This window comes from Eurosta solidaginis, chromosome X, assembly GCF_040869045.1.
Source record: "Eurosta solidaginis isolate ZX-2024a chromosome X, ASM4086904v1, whole genome shotgun sequence".
NCBI lineage: Eukaryota > Metazoa > Arthropoda > Insecta > Diptera > Tephritidae > Eurosta > Eurosta solidaginis.
The window spans coordinates 99,057,326-99,071,594 of NC_090324.1; the positions used below are offsets into that span (position 1 = coordinate 99,057,326).

A 14,269-nucleotide genomic window follows, 5' to 3' on the forward strand; every position below is an offset into this window, starting at 1 on the left:
AAGGTTTGTTTGTTCTTATTTGTAGGGTTGTACTTTGGCAGCCGCTTCTAAAGGTGCGAGCAGCTTAAACGTTTTGTAAGTGCGTTAATGCAGAGTACTAAGTCGTAACGTTGTCGACGCACCACATATATATATATACATATATTAAAACAAGTATTTTTATCTTATTCCCCATAATTTTTGAACTCATATCTTCACATGTAGGTAAAACGAAGGTTTATCGAAATTTTTGGCCCGTTATTCGTTTTGATGGCGGCCAACGTGGTGTGATGGTAGCGTGCTCCGCCTACCACACCGTATGCCCTGGGTTCACACCCCGGGCACAGCAACATCAAAATTTTATAAATAAGGTTTTTCAATTAGAAGAAAATTTTTCTAAGCGGGGTCGCCCCTCGGCAGTGTTTGGCAAGCGCTCCGGGTGTATTTCTGCCATGAAAAGCTCTCAGTGAAAACTCATCTGCCTTGCAGATGCCGTTCGGAGTTGGCTTAAAACATGTAGTTGCCGTCCGGCCAATTTGTAGGGAAAATCAAGAGGAGCACGACGCAAAATGGAAGAGAAGCTCGACCTTAGATCTCTTCGGAGGTTATCGCGCCTTACATTTATTTATTTTTTATTCGTTTTAGCTGGCACATTTTTTGTTCTGGCACCCGCTTCAGCTAACGCGAGGAAAGACAGCGAAAAAAATGAGAGCGTATCAAATGATTCGTATCAAGTCATCTTTGTCAGTTACTTTCCGCAATCCCTAAAATAGTCAATTATAAGTTTGCTTCAATAAGCAAATGATGGTTTTCCGCCCCGGGCAAAGCAACATTAAAATTTTAGAAACAAGTTTTTTTCAATTAGAAGAAATATTTTCTAAGCTGGGTCGCCCTCTGCAGTGTTTGGCAAGCGCTCCGGGTATATTTCTGCCATGAAAAGCTCTCAGTGAAAACTCATCTGACTTGCAGATGCCGTTCGGAGTCTGCATAAAACAAGTAGGTCCCGTCCCGCTAATTTGTAGGAAAAATTAAAAGGATCACGACCCAAATTGGAAGAGAAGCTCGGCCTTAAATCTCTTCGGAGGTTATCGCGCCTTTCATTTTTATTTTTTTATGCTATAATAGCATATTTCGCAAGTACTTTAATTTGGATTAAAACTTAGAACAACCATTAATAGAGATAAATATTTGTGTAATATTATAAAAAAATTTTATTCCTCCTTTAAATGCGAACTGTGTGATTAAAAAACCAAAAAACAGATGCAAGAAGAAAAAGATGTGGTAGAAGAAGTTCCCGAGTTAAGAAAAAGGTCAATAAATCCACGTAAAGAAGGGTCGAAAACCGAAGCGGTGAAGCACAAAACTAAAGCGAAGTCTAAAGTTAAATCAAAACATGAGGAGTTACCAGAGATACCAGACTATGAAAGACCCGTTTTAGAGAAATTTGAAAAGACAGAATTTTGTGGAAGTGACTTCAATCGCAAACTAGATATACCACCAAAGCTGGAGAAATCGGCGCTTCAAATGGATAAAAAAGAACCTGGGAAGGCTGATCGGAAGAATAGTTTACCAAAGGTATGAATTACTAAATATTTGTTACAAAAATTACTTACGATAACAACTTCCGATTAATACCTGGCCACCGTGGTAATGTGCGGAATTTTATTTTCTTATATTCTATACAAAAAAAACATTTTAAACACTTTCTTTAGATATATAAATCAAAACGCAGTGGAAAATGTATATTTGAACACGGAAATAATGTTGATGGATTTTAATAACAGGTATTGTGAACAGGTTATCGCAGACAAAGCTTTAATGGTAGAGAGCAATACCCGAAACCTTGGTACCCAATACTTAAAGTTCATCAATATTGAAAATAAAATGCGCTCTACCTTTATGGATATGTTTCTGATAACCTGTTTGCAATAACTGTCGTTAACACTTCAAAACCAAAATTTTACAACCTTGTAGCTTTGTTCAAAGAGACATTTTCCTCCACGCTATGATCCATTTATATAAAGGAAGTGTTGACAATTTTGTATCTTGTTTTTATCTTAATGTTTCATTTCATTGTGAAAACTTAGCCTCGAGCCAGCATAAGAGTATTAAGATATAAATTTAAGGGTTGCCACAAATTTTCAAATAAACCTTCTCATTATTTTCCTCTCCTCTTTTGTTGCCTCGGTGCTCTGAACTAGGAGTGAAGTTTCAAACTTGTAGCTCAATGACAGGTCTTTTAATGATGATCGATGGCAAGATTTACTAGAGGTTATTTGGTGGCATTTCTGCTCTCTTTGTCCTCTGAAATACACTTAAAATTTCAAGTCTGGAGATTACTGGGAATCTACTTAAAAATCGATCACAAGATACCGAATAAACAATTTTTAATTATCTTGACCAGTGCGCCACCCACTTCCCGTCTTGTGTTAATCTCTCGGTGTTCTGAACTAAAGACGTGGTTACATTCACAACGGCGGCTGCAAAACGACATCCGTCAAATAGTTTTTAACACATGTTCTTATGAGGGTTGTTATTTTCGGACCAACACAGCAGCGCAACAATCAATCACGAATTCCGTTGTAGCCAGATTAAACCTACTTAATGTCATTATAATAAAATCATTAATTTGGCCGTTTTTTGAATATCTGTAATATAAAAATAAGTCGCTGAGCTGCGTTGTAAGCGCGAATCTCGAGAACGGTTGGACCGATTTCGCTAATTCTCTTTTTAGAACGGGGTTGTTCTGGCGGAGAGAAAAATTTAAAAATTGCCTAAAAAAGTCTAAAAACCCCACTTTTAAAGTAAAAAATCAAAACAAATTTTCTTTACACAGCTATAAATTCAAAATGGATGGATCGATTGGAATATTTCTTCTTTGCAATAAACCTTTGAAAAAAAGGAGACTTAATTCTCCAATATAGATATCCGACAACATTTTGAGAAGCGATTTACGTCTACTAGTGGTATAACTACTAATATTTGAAGGAGCTCAGTAATAGTCGCTTCAATATTATGTTGTTCTTGTAGCCACTCATCCTCAGGCCTGCAAAGAAAGTCCAGGCCATTAAGCCAACGTCCACATGAAGTGACGTCAAATATTTTATGACGTTTGGTGGCTGCAACGTTACTTTTTGACGAAATCCATCGCCATTCTGAAAGGTCGCTTGATTCCAAAATTTCGCTTATGCGCAGTCCCACGAACTGATGAACGGGTCTAGTATCTAAGTGCAGCCAGCTTAAAACTGTTTTGGCATCAGGCCAAAAAACTTTACGTCTTATCTTAATCGACAATGAATCCGATACGGACCTTGGGAACCGAACACCTATCAGTGCTGCCATCAATTACAGTCTGGGGATAGAAATTTGTTTTAGAGGCGCCACTCTAGCCTTTGAACCTATGAGAGAGCATTCTGCGACGTTATTTTTTGATATACGTAAGTAGCATGCTGCCGCATAAGCAGAATCGCTGGCATCGACAAAGGTATGCAGCTGAACATCAGCTCCTTCGTAATTAGCATGGTGTTTTATATAGCAAAGCGGAGTTTTGATATCTTCTAATATAGGCAAATATTTTAGCCATTGAAACCATTCTTCTGCTAGACCGGATCCAATTTCTTCATCCCATTTGACTGGGCTGCGCCAGGCGGCTTGTAATAATATTTTTCCAAATATTAATATATTATTGATTAGACCAAGTGGGTCATATATAGTCATTACCGTGCTTAACATCTCACGTTCCGTTGGAACTTTGCTCCCGTTAAAAATATTTTCATGCCACATTAAAGGTGAAAGTTTAAATATAATTACGTCGTCACTGGGAACCCAGAAAACGCCTAGTACTTTTTCCGTGGTGTTATCGCCGCTCATATTAATTTTATGTTTGGCGGCTGATTCGCACAATGTGTTTAAAACTTCGGGACAATTGGAGCACCAATTACGAATACTGAATCCACCAGCCTTGTGAATGTGTTGCATGTTGTGCGCCAGAGTGGTGGCTTCTTCTTTAGAGTCGATGGAATCTTAGTAGTCATCAACATAGTGGTTGTTTTGAATAGCATCGACTGCTCTAGCTTGGCTATTGTCGAATCGTGCAGCATTCAAGTTTTTAACAAATTGAGAAGTCGATGGAGAGCAAGCTGCTCCAAAGATCATCACCTTCATAACAAAAATATTCGGCTCTACGGAAGCGTCACACCCACGCCAAAGAAAACGTTGAGCGTGTTGATCTTCGGGGCGAATCAATACTTGATGAAACATTTCTTGAATGCCGGCTGATATAGCAATAGCCTTTTGCCTAAACTGGTATAAAACTGCGGGCAGAAATACGATTAGATCGGGTCCTTTCAACAGAAAAGTGTTAAGGAAAACGCCGTGCGATTTAACGGCAGCGTACCATACTACACGCGATTTGCCTGGCTTATTTTTGTTGAACACCGCAAATATTGGTAAATACCATATACGCCTTTGTTCGTTTTCGTTGATCTCGCTGCTCGTTAGTTTATGAATATATCATTTTCTTAAATAATGAGCTACAGTGGCTTAAAGAGTTTGTTCTGTTGTTTTGATTGTTGTTGGAGCTTTTTCTGCAACAAATAAGTCTATTTTTTGCCATATGGTAGCTCCCCGGCAATACAAATTCAACAAAGCGCTACAGAAGACTGGCCATTAGGAGCTTGGCGAGTATATTCGTGCAACAGATTTAAAGCACGCTCATCTTTTTACTAGGTAACGCCTTCTGCGTAGCAACAATGCCTAGACTTTCAAATGCGTAAAAATTCTTAACCGCAGCATGCAGGTCATCATCGCTTTCTTTTGAACATTCGCATACGCAGCAGTTCCACTATTCATGTGCCGCTGATTTATCCCCAGCTGTTCCGTAAATGTCCCACCCTAACACTGTTTTTATTGCTACTGGCTCGTTTGGCTGATCCTCCCTTATGTTTTGCGCTAGTCCCAATTTAAAGTGACCTATACCAATTAAAAATGTGGGAATAGCGTTGGTGTAGCTCGATATCGGTAGGTTTCTTATGTGCTTGTATTCCTCACTGATTTTGCCGTAGTCAAGAATCTGCATTGGAAGAGATAATTTGTTCACCGTGTGTGCTTTAAGATTTATTTTTCGCTGATTTGGTTCATCAATTTTATATTTACTGCCTTCGATTCGTTTTCGGTTCTCCGCACGTCGCCTGTCTACTTCAGGCATAGTGGCTCGCTTTTTCCACTTAGATTCAGTTCTTCAGCAATTGATTGGTCCATTAACGTAATTGACGATCCTTCGTCAATAAATGCAAAAGTTTTTACAGACTTATTGTCTTTACCAAATATTGTGATAGGCAAAATTCTAAATAAAACATTTTGATTTTTATTGCAATGCGCATTACAGCTGTTTGCATTTATTTTGACATTTGCTAATTGCTCTTCAATTGGCTGCAGGTGCGGTTGCTTTTGTTGTTGGCCGTGATTTCGTGTGCTGAAAAAACGATGCAAGTGAGAGCGATGTTTATAAACGCACCCATAGACTTCGCAACCTTTTTGAAATTTTGCTCTATCAACATGTTGCCCGAGGCATTGTTTACAGAGGTTGTGTTGTCACACAATATTGCAACGCATTGCTCGATCCATGCTAAGAAATGTTTGACACTTCGCAACATTGTTGCAATTCAGTTTGCAAACGCAACATTTCCTTTGCTGAATAGCGTGAGAGTAAACAAAAGCTTTTTTGTTTTTACTCTCTGACGTTTGCATACCTTGATTTACATTTACACTGCTAGCAGAAATTCCGACGTAAAATATCCAATCTGAAAATTTAGCAAGGTTTGCGTATTTGTAGTCTTGTAATAAACCTAATTTAAAGGTGCCCCAATTCAGTTTCTCTGTAAGCTCGTGCAATAGAGAAGAGTTTTATAATTCATTATATAAGCCGGATGATTCTATAGTAGCTTTTAAGCCTTTAACATTCACAGCAAAAGAGGTGAAAGTCTCCAAGTTATTTTGATTAATTGGTGACATTGCTTTTATTTTGATTTTTATAGAGTTGATAATCTTCTCTGGTTGGCCATATAGAATTTTTAGTGTCGATATAGCATCAGGCACACATGCCGGGTGTATTAAGATATGTTGAACGGCATTGTACGCGTCGCCTTTTACAGATTTTTGAAGTCGGATTAAGTTTTCGGCATCATTTAACCCACAGAACGTTGTCGACCAGTCATACGTGGCACTGGAAATTGGCCACTCTTCCGGTCGTCCAGAGAACGTGGGAAATTCGCGTGGAACTGAGTTACGTGCGCTTATTTGTTGCAAAGTCAAATTGTTATGGTTATTATTATTAATCGGTTCAGCTTCGGTAAATTGTAGGAACCCCATGTTTGACACACGTGTTGGAGCTGCAAAAATCTGTGGCCCTATTAAAGATAACGGAATATGTAACATCGTGGAGTTGTATCGAGAAGTGTGGAAAGCAAAATTTTAGCGGCCGTTTATTGTCGCTGCATTTTCCTGTGTTCTACCTTGCTCAAACAGTGTGCATTCCGCCCGCATAGGGTAAGTGTTAGGGCATGATTGATCACCTATAATAGGTTCCGCGCGCCGGTTGTAATTCATGGTCGCGTTTGGAATATACGTAGCCTGTGTATTTTAATTCCGAGTATTGCTAGTGATGTTTTCTCTTCTATAATCAGCAGTTTGTGAGTTCATGTGATTACGTGTGATATTATTTCCATTTACATCGGCTGCTGGCGCATTTGCAGAATCTAGTACATCTTCAGCGGCTGCTGGCGCATTCGCAACACCAAGCGTTGTAGATTCCTTTGATGTAGCATTCACCGAACTTCTCCATTCTTGAACTGCACTTAATTTCACAGAACCCAAATCGTTACACGATTCATCTACGTCATTTTCCAATAGCTTATACTTCCTGGCAACGAAGTCTAGTTATACTCAGTTGAGCAGAGCTCACAGAGCATATTAAGTTTGATTGGATAACGGTTGGTTGTACATATATAAAGGAATCGAGATAGATATAGACTTCCATATATCAAAATAATCAGGATCGAAAAAAAATTTGATTGAGCCATGTCCGTCCGTCCGTCCGTCCGTTAACACGATAACTTGAGTAAATTTTGAGGTATCTTGATGAAATTTGGTATGTAGGTTCCTGAGCACTCATCTCAGATCGCTATTTAAAATGAACGATATCGGACTATAACCACGCCCACTTTTTCGATATCGAAAATTTCGAAAAACCGAAAAAATGCGATAATTCATTGCCAAAGGCGGTTAAAGCGATGAAGCTTGGTAGGTGGGTTGACGTTATGACGCAGAATAGAAAACTAGTAAGATTTTGGACAATGGGCGTGGCACCGCCCACTTTTACAAGAAGGTAATTTAAAAGTTTTGCAAGCTGTAATTTGGCAGTCGTTGAAGATATCATGATGAAATTTGGCAGGAACGTTACTACTATTACTATATATGTGCTAAATAAAAATTAGCAAAATTGGATGAAGAACACGCCCACTTTTTAAAAAAATTTTTTTTTAAATTCAAATTTTAACAAAAAAGTTAATATCTTTACTGTATATAAGTAAATTAAGTCAAAATTCAACTCCAGTAATGATATGATGCAACAAAATCCAAAAATAAAAGAAAATTTCAAAATGGGCGAGGCTCCGTCCATTTTCATTTAGTTTGTCTAGAATACTTTTAATGCCATAAGTCGAACAAAAATTTACCAATCCTTCTCAAATGGTAGGAGCATAGACTCTGTGACGATAACTGTTCTCTGTGAAAATGGGCGAAATCGGTGGAAGCCACGCCCAGTTTTTATACACAGTCCACCGTCTGTCCTTCCGCTCGGCCGTTAACACAATAACTTGAGCAAAAACCGATATATCTTTACTAAACTTAGCCCACGTACTTATCTAAACTCACTTTATCTTGGTATAAAAAATGGCCGAAATCCTACCATAACCACGCCCACTTTATCGATATCGAAAATTACGAAAAATGAAAAAAATGCCATAATTCTATACCAACTACGAAAAAAGGGATGAAACATGGTAACTGGATTGGTTTATTGACGCAAAATATAACTTTGGAAAAAACGTTGTAAAATGGGTGTGACACCTACCATATTAAGTAGAAGAAAATTAAAAAGTTCTACAAGGCGAAATCAACAGCCCTTGGAATCTTGGCAGGAATACTGTTAGTGGTATTGCATATATAAATAAATTAGCAGTACCCGACAGATGATTGTCTGGATCACCTGGTCCACATTTTGGTCGATATCGCGAGAACGCCTTCACATATACATCTAAGGGCCACTCGCTTTTAAAACCCTCATTAATACTTTTGATTTGATATCCATATCGTACAAACACATTCTAGAATCACCCTGGCCCACCCTAATGGCGATATCTCGAAAAGGCGTCCACCTATAGACCTAATGCCCACTCCCTCTTAAAATGCTCAGTAACACCTTTAGTTTGATACCCATATCGTACAAACATTCTAGAGTCACCCCTGGCCCACCCTAATGGCGATATCTCGAAAAGGCGACCACCTATATACATAATGTCCACTCCCGCTTAAAATGCTCAGTAACACCTTTCGTTTGATACCCATATCGTACAAACATTCTAGAGTCACCCCTGGCCCACCCTAATGGCGATATCTCGAAAAGGCGTCCACCTATAGACCTAATGCCCACTCCCTCTTAAAATGCTCAGTAACACCTTTCGTTTGATACCCATATCGTAAAAACATTCTAGAGTCACCCCTGGCCCACCCTAATGGCGATATCTCGAAAAGGCGTCCACATATAGACCTAATGCCCACTCCCTCTTAAAATGCTCAGTAACACCTTTCGTTTGATACCCATATCGTACAAACATTGTAGAGTCACCCTTGGTCCACCTTTATGGCGATATCTCGAAAAGGCGTCCACCTATAGAACTAAGGATTACTCCCTTTTAAAATACTCATTACCACCTTTCATTTGATACCCATATCGTACAAACACATTCTAGAGTCACCCTGGCCCACCCTAATGGCGATATCTCGAAAAGGCGTCCACCTATAGACCTAATGCCCACTCCCTCTTAAAATGCTCAGTAACACCTTTCGTTTGATACCCATATCATACAAACATTCTAGAGTCACCCCTGGCCCACCCTAATGGGTATATCTCGAAAAGGCGTCCACCTATAGACCTAATGCCCACTCCCTCTTAAAATGCTCAGTAACACCTTTCGTTTGATATCCATATCGTACAAACATTCTAGAGTCACCCTTGGTCCACGTTTATGGCGATATCTCGAAAAGGCGTCCACCTATAGAACTAAGGATTACTCCCTTCTAAAATACTCATTACCACCTTTCATTTGATACCCATATCGTACAAAAACATTCTAGAGTCACCCCTTTCCCACCCTAATGGCGATATCTCGAAAAGGCGTCCACCTATAGACCTAATGCCCACTCCCTCTTAAAATGCTCAGTAACACCTTTCGTTTGATACCCATATCGTACAAACATTCTAGAGTCACCCCTGGCTCACCCTAATGGCGATATCTCGAAAAGGCGTCCACCTATAGACCTAATGCCCACTCCATCTTAAAATGATCAGTAACACCTTTCGTTTGATACCCATATCGTACAAACACATTCTAGAGTCACCCCTGGCCCACCCTAATGACGATAACTCGAAAAGGCGTCCACCTATAGACCTCATGCCCACTTCCTCTTAAAATGCTCAGTAGCACCTTTCGTTTGATACCCATATCGTACAAACATTCTAGAGTCACCATTGGTCCACCTTTATGGCGATATCTCGAAAAGGCGTCCACCTATAGAACTAAGGATTACTCCCTTTTAAAATACTCATTACCATCTTTCATTTGATACCCATATCATACAAACACATTCTAGAGTCACCCCTGGCCCACCCTAATGGCGACATTTCGAAAAGGCGTGCACCTATAGACCTAATGCCCACTCCCTCTTAAAATGCTCAGTAACACCTTTCATTTGATTCCCATATCGTACAACTAGAGATACCCCTGGTCCACCTTTATGGCGATATCTCGAAACGGCGTCCACCTATGGAACTAAGGATCACTGCTTTTCAAAATATTCATTAACAGCTTTCATTTGATACGCATATCGTACAAACACATTCTAGAGTCACCCCTGGCCCACCCTAATGGCGACATTTCGAAAAGGCGTGCACCTATAGACCTAATGCCCACTCCCTCTTAAAATGCTCAGTAACACCTTTCATTTGATTCCCATATCGTACAACTAGAGACACCCCTGGTCCACCTTTATGGCGATATCTCGAAACGGCGTCCACCTATGGAACTAAGGATCACTGCTTTTCAAAATATTCATTAACAGCTTTCATTTGATACCCATATCGTACAAACACATTCTAGAGTCAGCCCTGGTCCACCTTCATGGCGATATCCCTAAATGGCGTCCATCCATAGAACTATGGCCTACTCTCTCTTAAAATACTCTTTAATACCTTCCATTTGATACACATGTCATACAACCACATTCCAGGGTTACCCTAGGTTCATTTTCCTACATGGTGATTTTCCTTATTTTGTCTCCATAGCTCTCAACTGAGTATGTAATGTTCGGTTACACCCAAACTTAGCCTTCCTTACTTGTTTTATTTGTCCTTCCTCAGCGAGTCTTCGTAACTCCAGTGACCTTCGACGCACTTGAGTAGTTGCAAAGGCACTCGAGGCGAAGCTTAATTGACGTTTTCTTGTCGCCGTTGTGTCAAGTTGCTGGTCTTCGAGAGGATTTGAGATTGGGTGGCTGGATGATTGACCCTGTAAACTAGAATGGCTTATTTTGTACTTACTGCGAGGTAGAGTATAGATATGGTGATTTTGCATTCGATCGATTTCTATAGTTGATTTCCGGCACCACGTTATTCCGACTATTGGTCCGTATAAGTTGTTGATAATTAAAAAAAATTTTAATTAAATGTATGCGGAGAAATTTATTCTGTATTTATTCTGCCGATCTACGTGGATTTTGAACTGAAATCAGGACTAGATATACCAAGAGTGACATAGACAGTTAAAATTCCTGGAGGAAATTGGAATTTCTCCTATTAACAGAAGATGATTGAAGTTTAGATAGGTATACATACTTTTTTAGTGAAGAAAGACAGACAATTTTACTTGTGATTTATACTAAGTTATGTTCACTCGGACACTCTTCAAATTGCGATGATTTACCTTAAATTTCACATGTGATAGCTTAGTTTCGAAAAAATGTGCTAAAGTCCGTGTGAGTACGAAAATCGACGAAGATCGTATGTACTAAAGAATAATAACAATCGATATTTTCAGTTCTGAATAACTGCTAGAATCTAAATGTATTAGGTGGCGGTAACAGTGCCGTTGAGGCCTTCTTCACCCTCTCCTCCACGTTGAGCTTCCATGACAGCTTACTGTCTAGGATGATTCCTAGATATTCTGTGCAAGGTTTCTCCTGTAGGGTCACCCCTCCTAACTTAAGCCTGGTACAATTTGGTACCTTCTACCTCTTCGTAAACAAGACCATATCCGTCTTCTCCGCGTAGACTTTCAACCCGACATTAGATGCCCAGGTATGAATATCCCGAAGCGCCCGATCCATCAAAGAGCTAACCGTTGGAAGGCACTTTCCACTTATGACAATTGCATCTGCGTAAGCCGTAAGTTTTACGGGTCCCTCATCGAATCGCCTGAGCAGTTGGTTGAGGACCAGTGTCCACAGCAGGTGATAGCACCCCTCCCTGCGTCGTACCCCTGTCCACTGATTTCGTGGCCACGCACAATCCTCATTGTGATGTAATCTTCCTGCAATTTAACATGCAGCCGATCTATCTGGTTAAGGCTGGATGGAATTTAAAGTAATTAAGACCATCCATAATCGCCCATTTAGGAACATTACTGAAAGCCCCGGCAATGTCTAGCAGGACTCTTAGAGAATATTCCTTATATTCCAGGGCTTTCTGTATGCTTTTTACCACCATATGCAAAGCGGTGTCTACCGACTTGCCTTTACGCATATTGTGTTGTGGAGAGCAAGTTTTCGTCCACTTTGGATTTTATGTACACATCTATCAACCTCTCAAAGGTTTTGAGCAGAAATTATGTTAAGCTAATGGGTCTATAGTCTTTGGGATACACGTGACCGATCTTCCCCACCTTTGGTAGGAAAACTAAACGAGCAGTTCTCCAAGAGTGAGGTACATTATTCAGTCTTATGCACCCATCGAATATTATTTTAAGCCACTCCACGACCGCTCTACTTGAAATTTGTAGCATGGCCGGGAATATACCATCTGTGCCCGGTGATTTAAACTTAGAAAACGTCTTCACTGCCCATTCGATCTTGGTATCGGTCACCAAGCCCTGCACTATCCGCTCCGTGATCGAAGTGTGAGTGCTGTCTGCTAGCTCTTCTAAACCATCTCCCGATAAGAAATGTGTATCGAAAAGCACCTCAAGGGATTCCTCACTATTATGTGACCGTTCCCCGTTCCCTTTCTTTATTAGTCCCTGCTCTATGTTTCCCCTTGCTAGGACTTTTTCAGCCGTGCTGTTTCGCTGGAGCACTCTGCACCCGTACATAAACTTTTCCATGAGATTCCCTTCGCCCTGGAAATTTCACTCTTGTAGATCCTCAGTTGATCCCTGTACTCGTCTCGACGCGCTTTCTGCGGTCTTCGCTAGCTTAAACATTTATTTTACCTGTCCTATTAGAAGACTCAGCTCATTTCTCCACCATGGCGGCTTTGCTTTTGCTCTGAATCTTCTTAGAGGGCAAACTTTGTTATACGCAGTCATAAGCGTCTTTGTTAGGAATTCATTAGAATCCTCCAGTTCCTCCACATTGGCAACCTCTTTGGGTTGTCGCAGTTTAGTTTCTACCTCTTTCTGCAATTTAGTCCAGTTCGTTGACCTAGGGTTTCTAAAGGGTCCTTCCTTCTCTAACCTCATTAGAGGGATGCTGCAGCTGATATACGCATGTTCGGAGAAGGATGGTATATCAAGAACCATCCAATCATCATTTCGGAGCTGAATGTAATATCCAGAACCTTGCTGGATGTTGGACCAATGTATGTAGGGACATTTCCCCTGTTGGCTATCTGCAAATTGGTTTGCAGGATGTAACAAAATAGAGATTTGTCCCTCTCGTTCATATCTGCTCCTCTACTAGCCTCTTGCACTCCATCGGTGGAACCTCCGCAGCATGGGCCATGTAGCAGGATGCCAGGATAAATGCCTGCTTATTCTTTTGCTCAACGGCCACCACTACGAAGTCCTCAGTAGTGTAATTGGGCAGCATATATGAATGCAGCTGTTTCCTTGCCATTACTACAGCTCGCACCCGTCCCTCCGTTTGTGCGTAGTAGACGCCAAATCCGCGCGCGCTAAGTCCACACCTTTCTTTCCGATGAGCGCCATGGCTCCTGGATCAGCGCCACGTCAAACGAACCCTCCTCAAGGGTTAGGAGCAGTTCTCTCGACTAAGAAAGATAAATCCAGGAACTCTCTGCTTAATTTTCGGCCCTATTTCGTGACGATTTCGGAACCGTTTGGATATCTAACCCCTTGCGAGTATAATGTTCAAAATGGACTGAGGTTGAGGTTAAATCTTCTTCATGACAATTAAACGGATGGCCAATTTCGGCATACCATTCCGCAGTGAAAAGTAGAATTGAGTAATTATGTCCTCAGAGTGCTAAACTATGGTACAGAAGCTTTGGCTGCTGAGGTGATACAAGCAGAGCCCTTATTGTTGCCAGAGAAAAAATTTATTTTTAGGAAAATTGTGAATAAATCACTCTTGCCAATAAATGCTACTTTGGACTAGGTAGGCAATTGAAAAGTAAAGTCCTCTCTCGGCAAACGAAAATCATAATCTACAAGTCACTTATCGTACCCGTCCTGCTATATCGGGCAGAAGCATGACCATGACAACAGCAGATGAAGCCGCTCTGGGAGTGTTCAAGAGAAAAGTTCTTCGAAAAATGTATGGACCTCTACGCGTTGGCAAAGGCGAGTGCCGATGAAGATTTAATGATGAGCTGTACGAGCTATACGCAGACATCAACATAGTCCAGCGAATTAAAACGCATCGGCTGCGTTGGCTTGTCCATGTTATGCGAATGAAAGATGACGCTCCGGCCAAGAAAGTGTTTCTATCGGATCCCGCCAATGGAAGCAGAGGTAGGGGGCGGCCCCCAACTCCATTGGAAGGACCAGGTGGAAAACGA

The 14,269-nt window shown here is 40.6% G+C and overlaps 1 protein-coding gene and 1 long non-coding RNA gene across 10 annotated transcripts in view; one reads left to right on the plus strand and one right to left on the minus strand.

Moving 5' to 3' along the window:
* bt (projectin protein bent) overlaps positions 1 to 14,269 on the plus strand; it is a 3,328,983-nt gene that overhangs the window by 1,407,578 nt on the left and 1,907,136 nt on the right. For 8 of the 9 annotated variants that reach the window (XM_067757812.1, XM_067757814.1, XM_067757820.1 and 5 more), the window contains one exon: positions 1,240 to 1,554. The exons of the other annotated variant lie outside the window; for it this stretch is intronic. In XM_067757812.1, coding sequence (XP_067613913.1) covers positions 1,240 to 1,554 — 315 coding nt within the window. The remainder of the gene's footprint in view (positions 1 to 1,239; positions 1,555 to 14,269) is intronic. 9 annotated transcript variants of the gene reach the window in all.
* Positions 1 to 14,269, minus strand: part of LOC137234211 (uncharacterized) — a 154,205-nt gene that overhangs the window by 41,389 nt on the left and 98,547 nt on the right. The gene's annotated exons all lie outside the window — the stretch shown is intronic.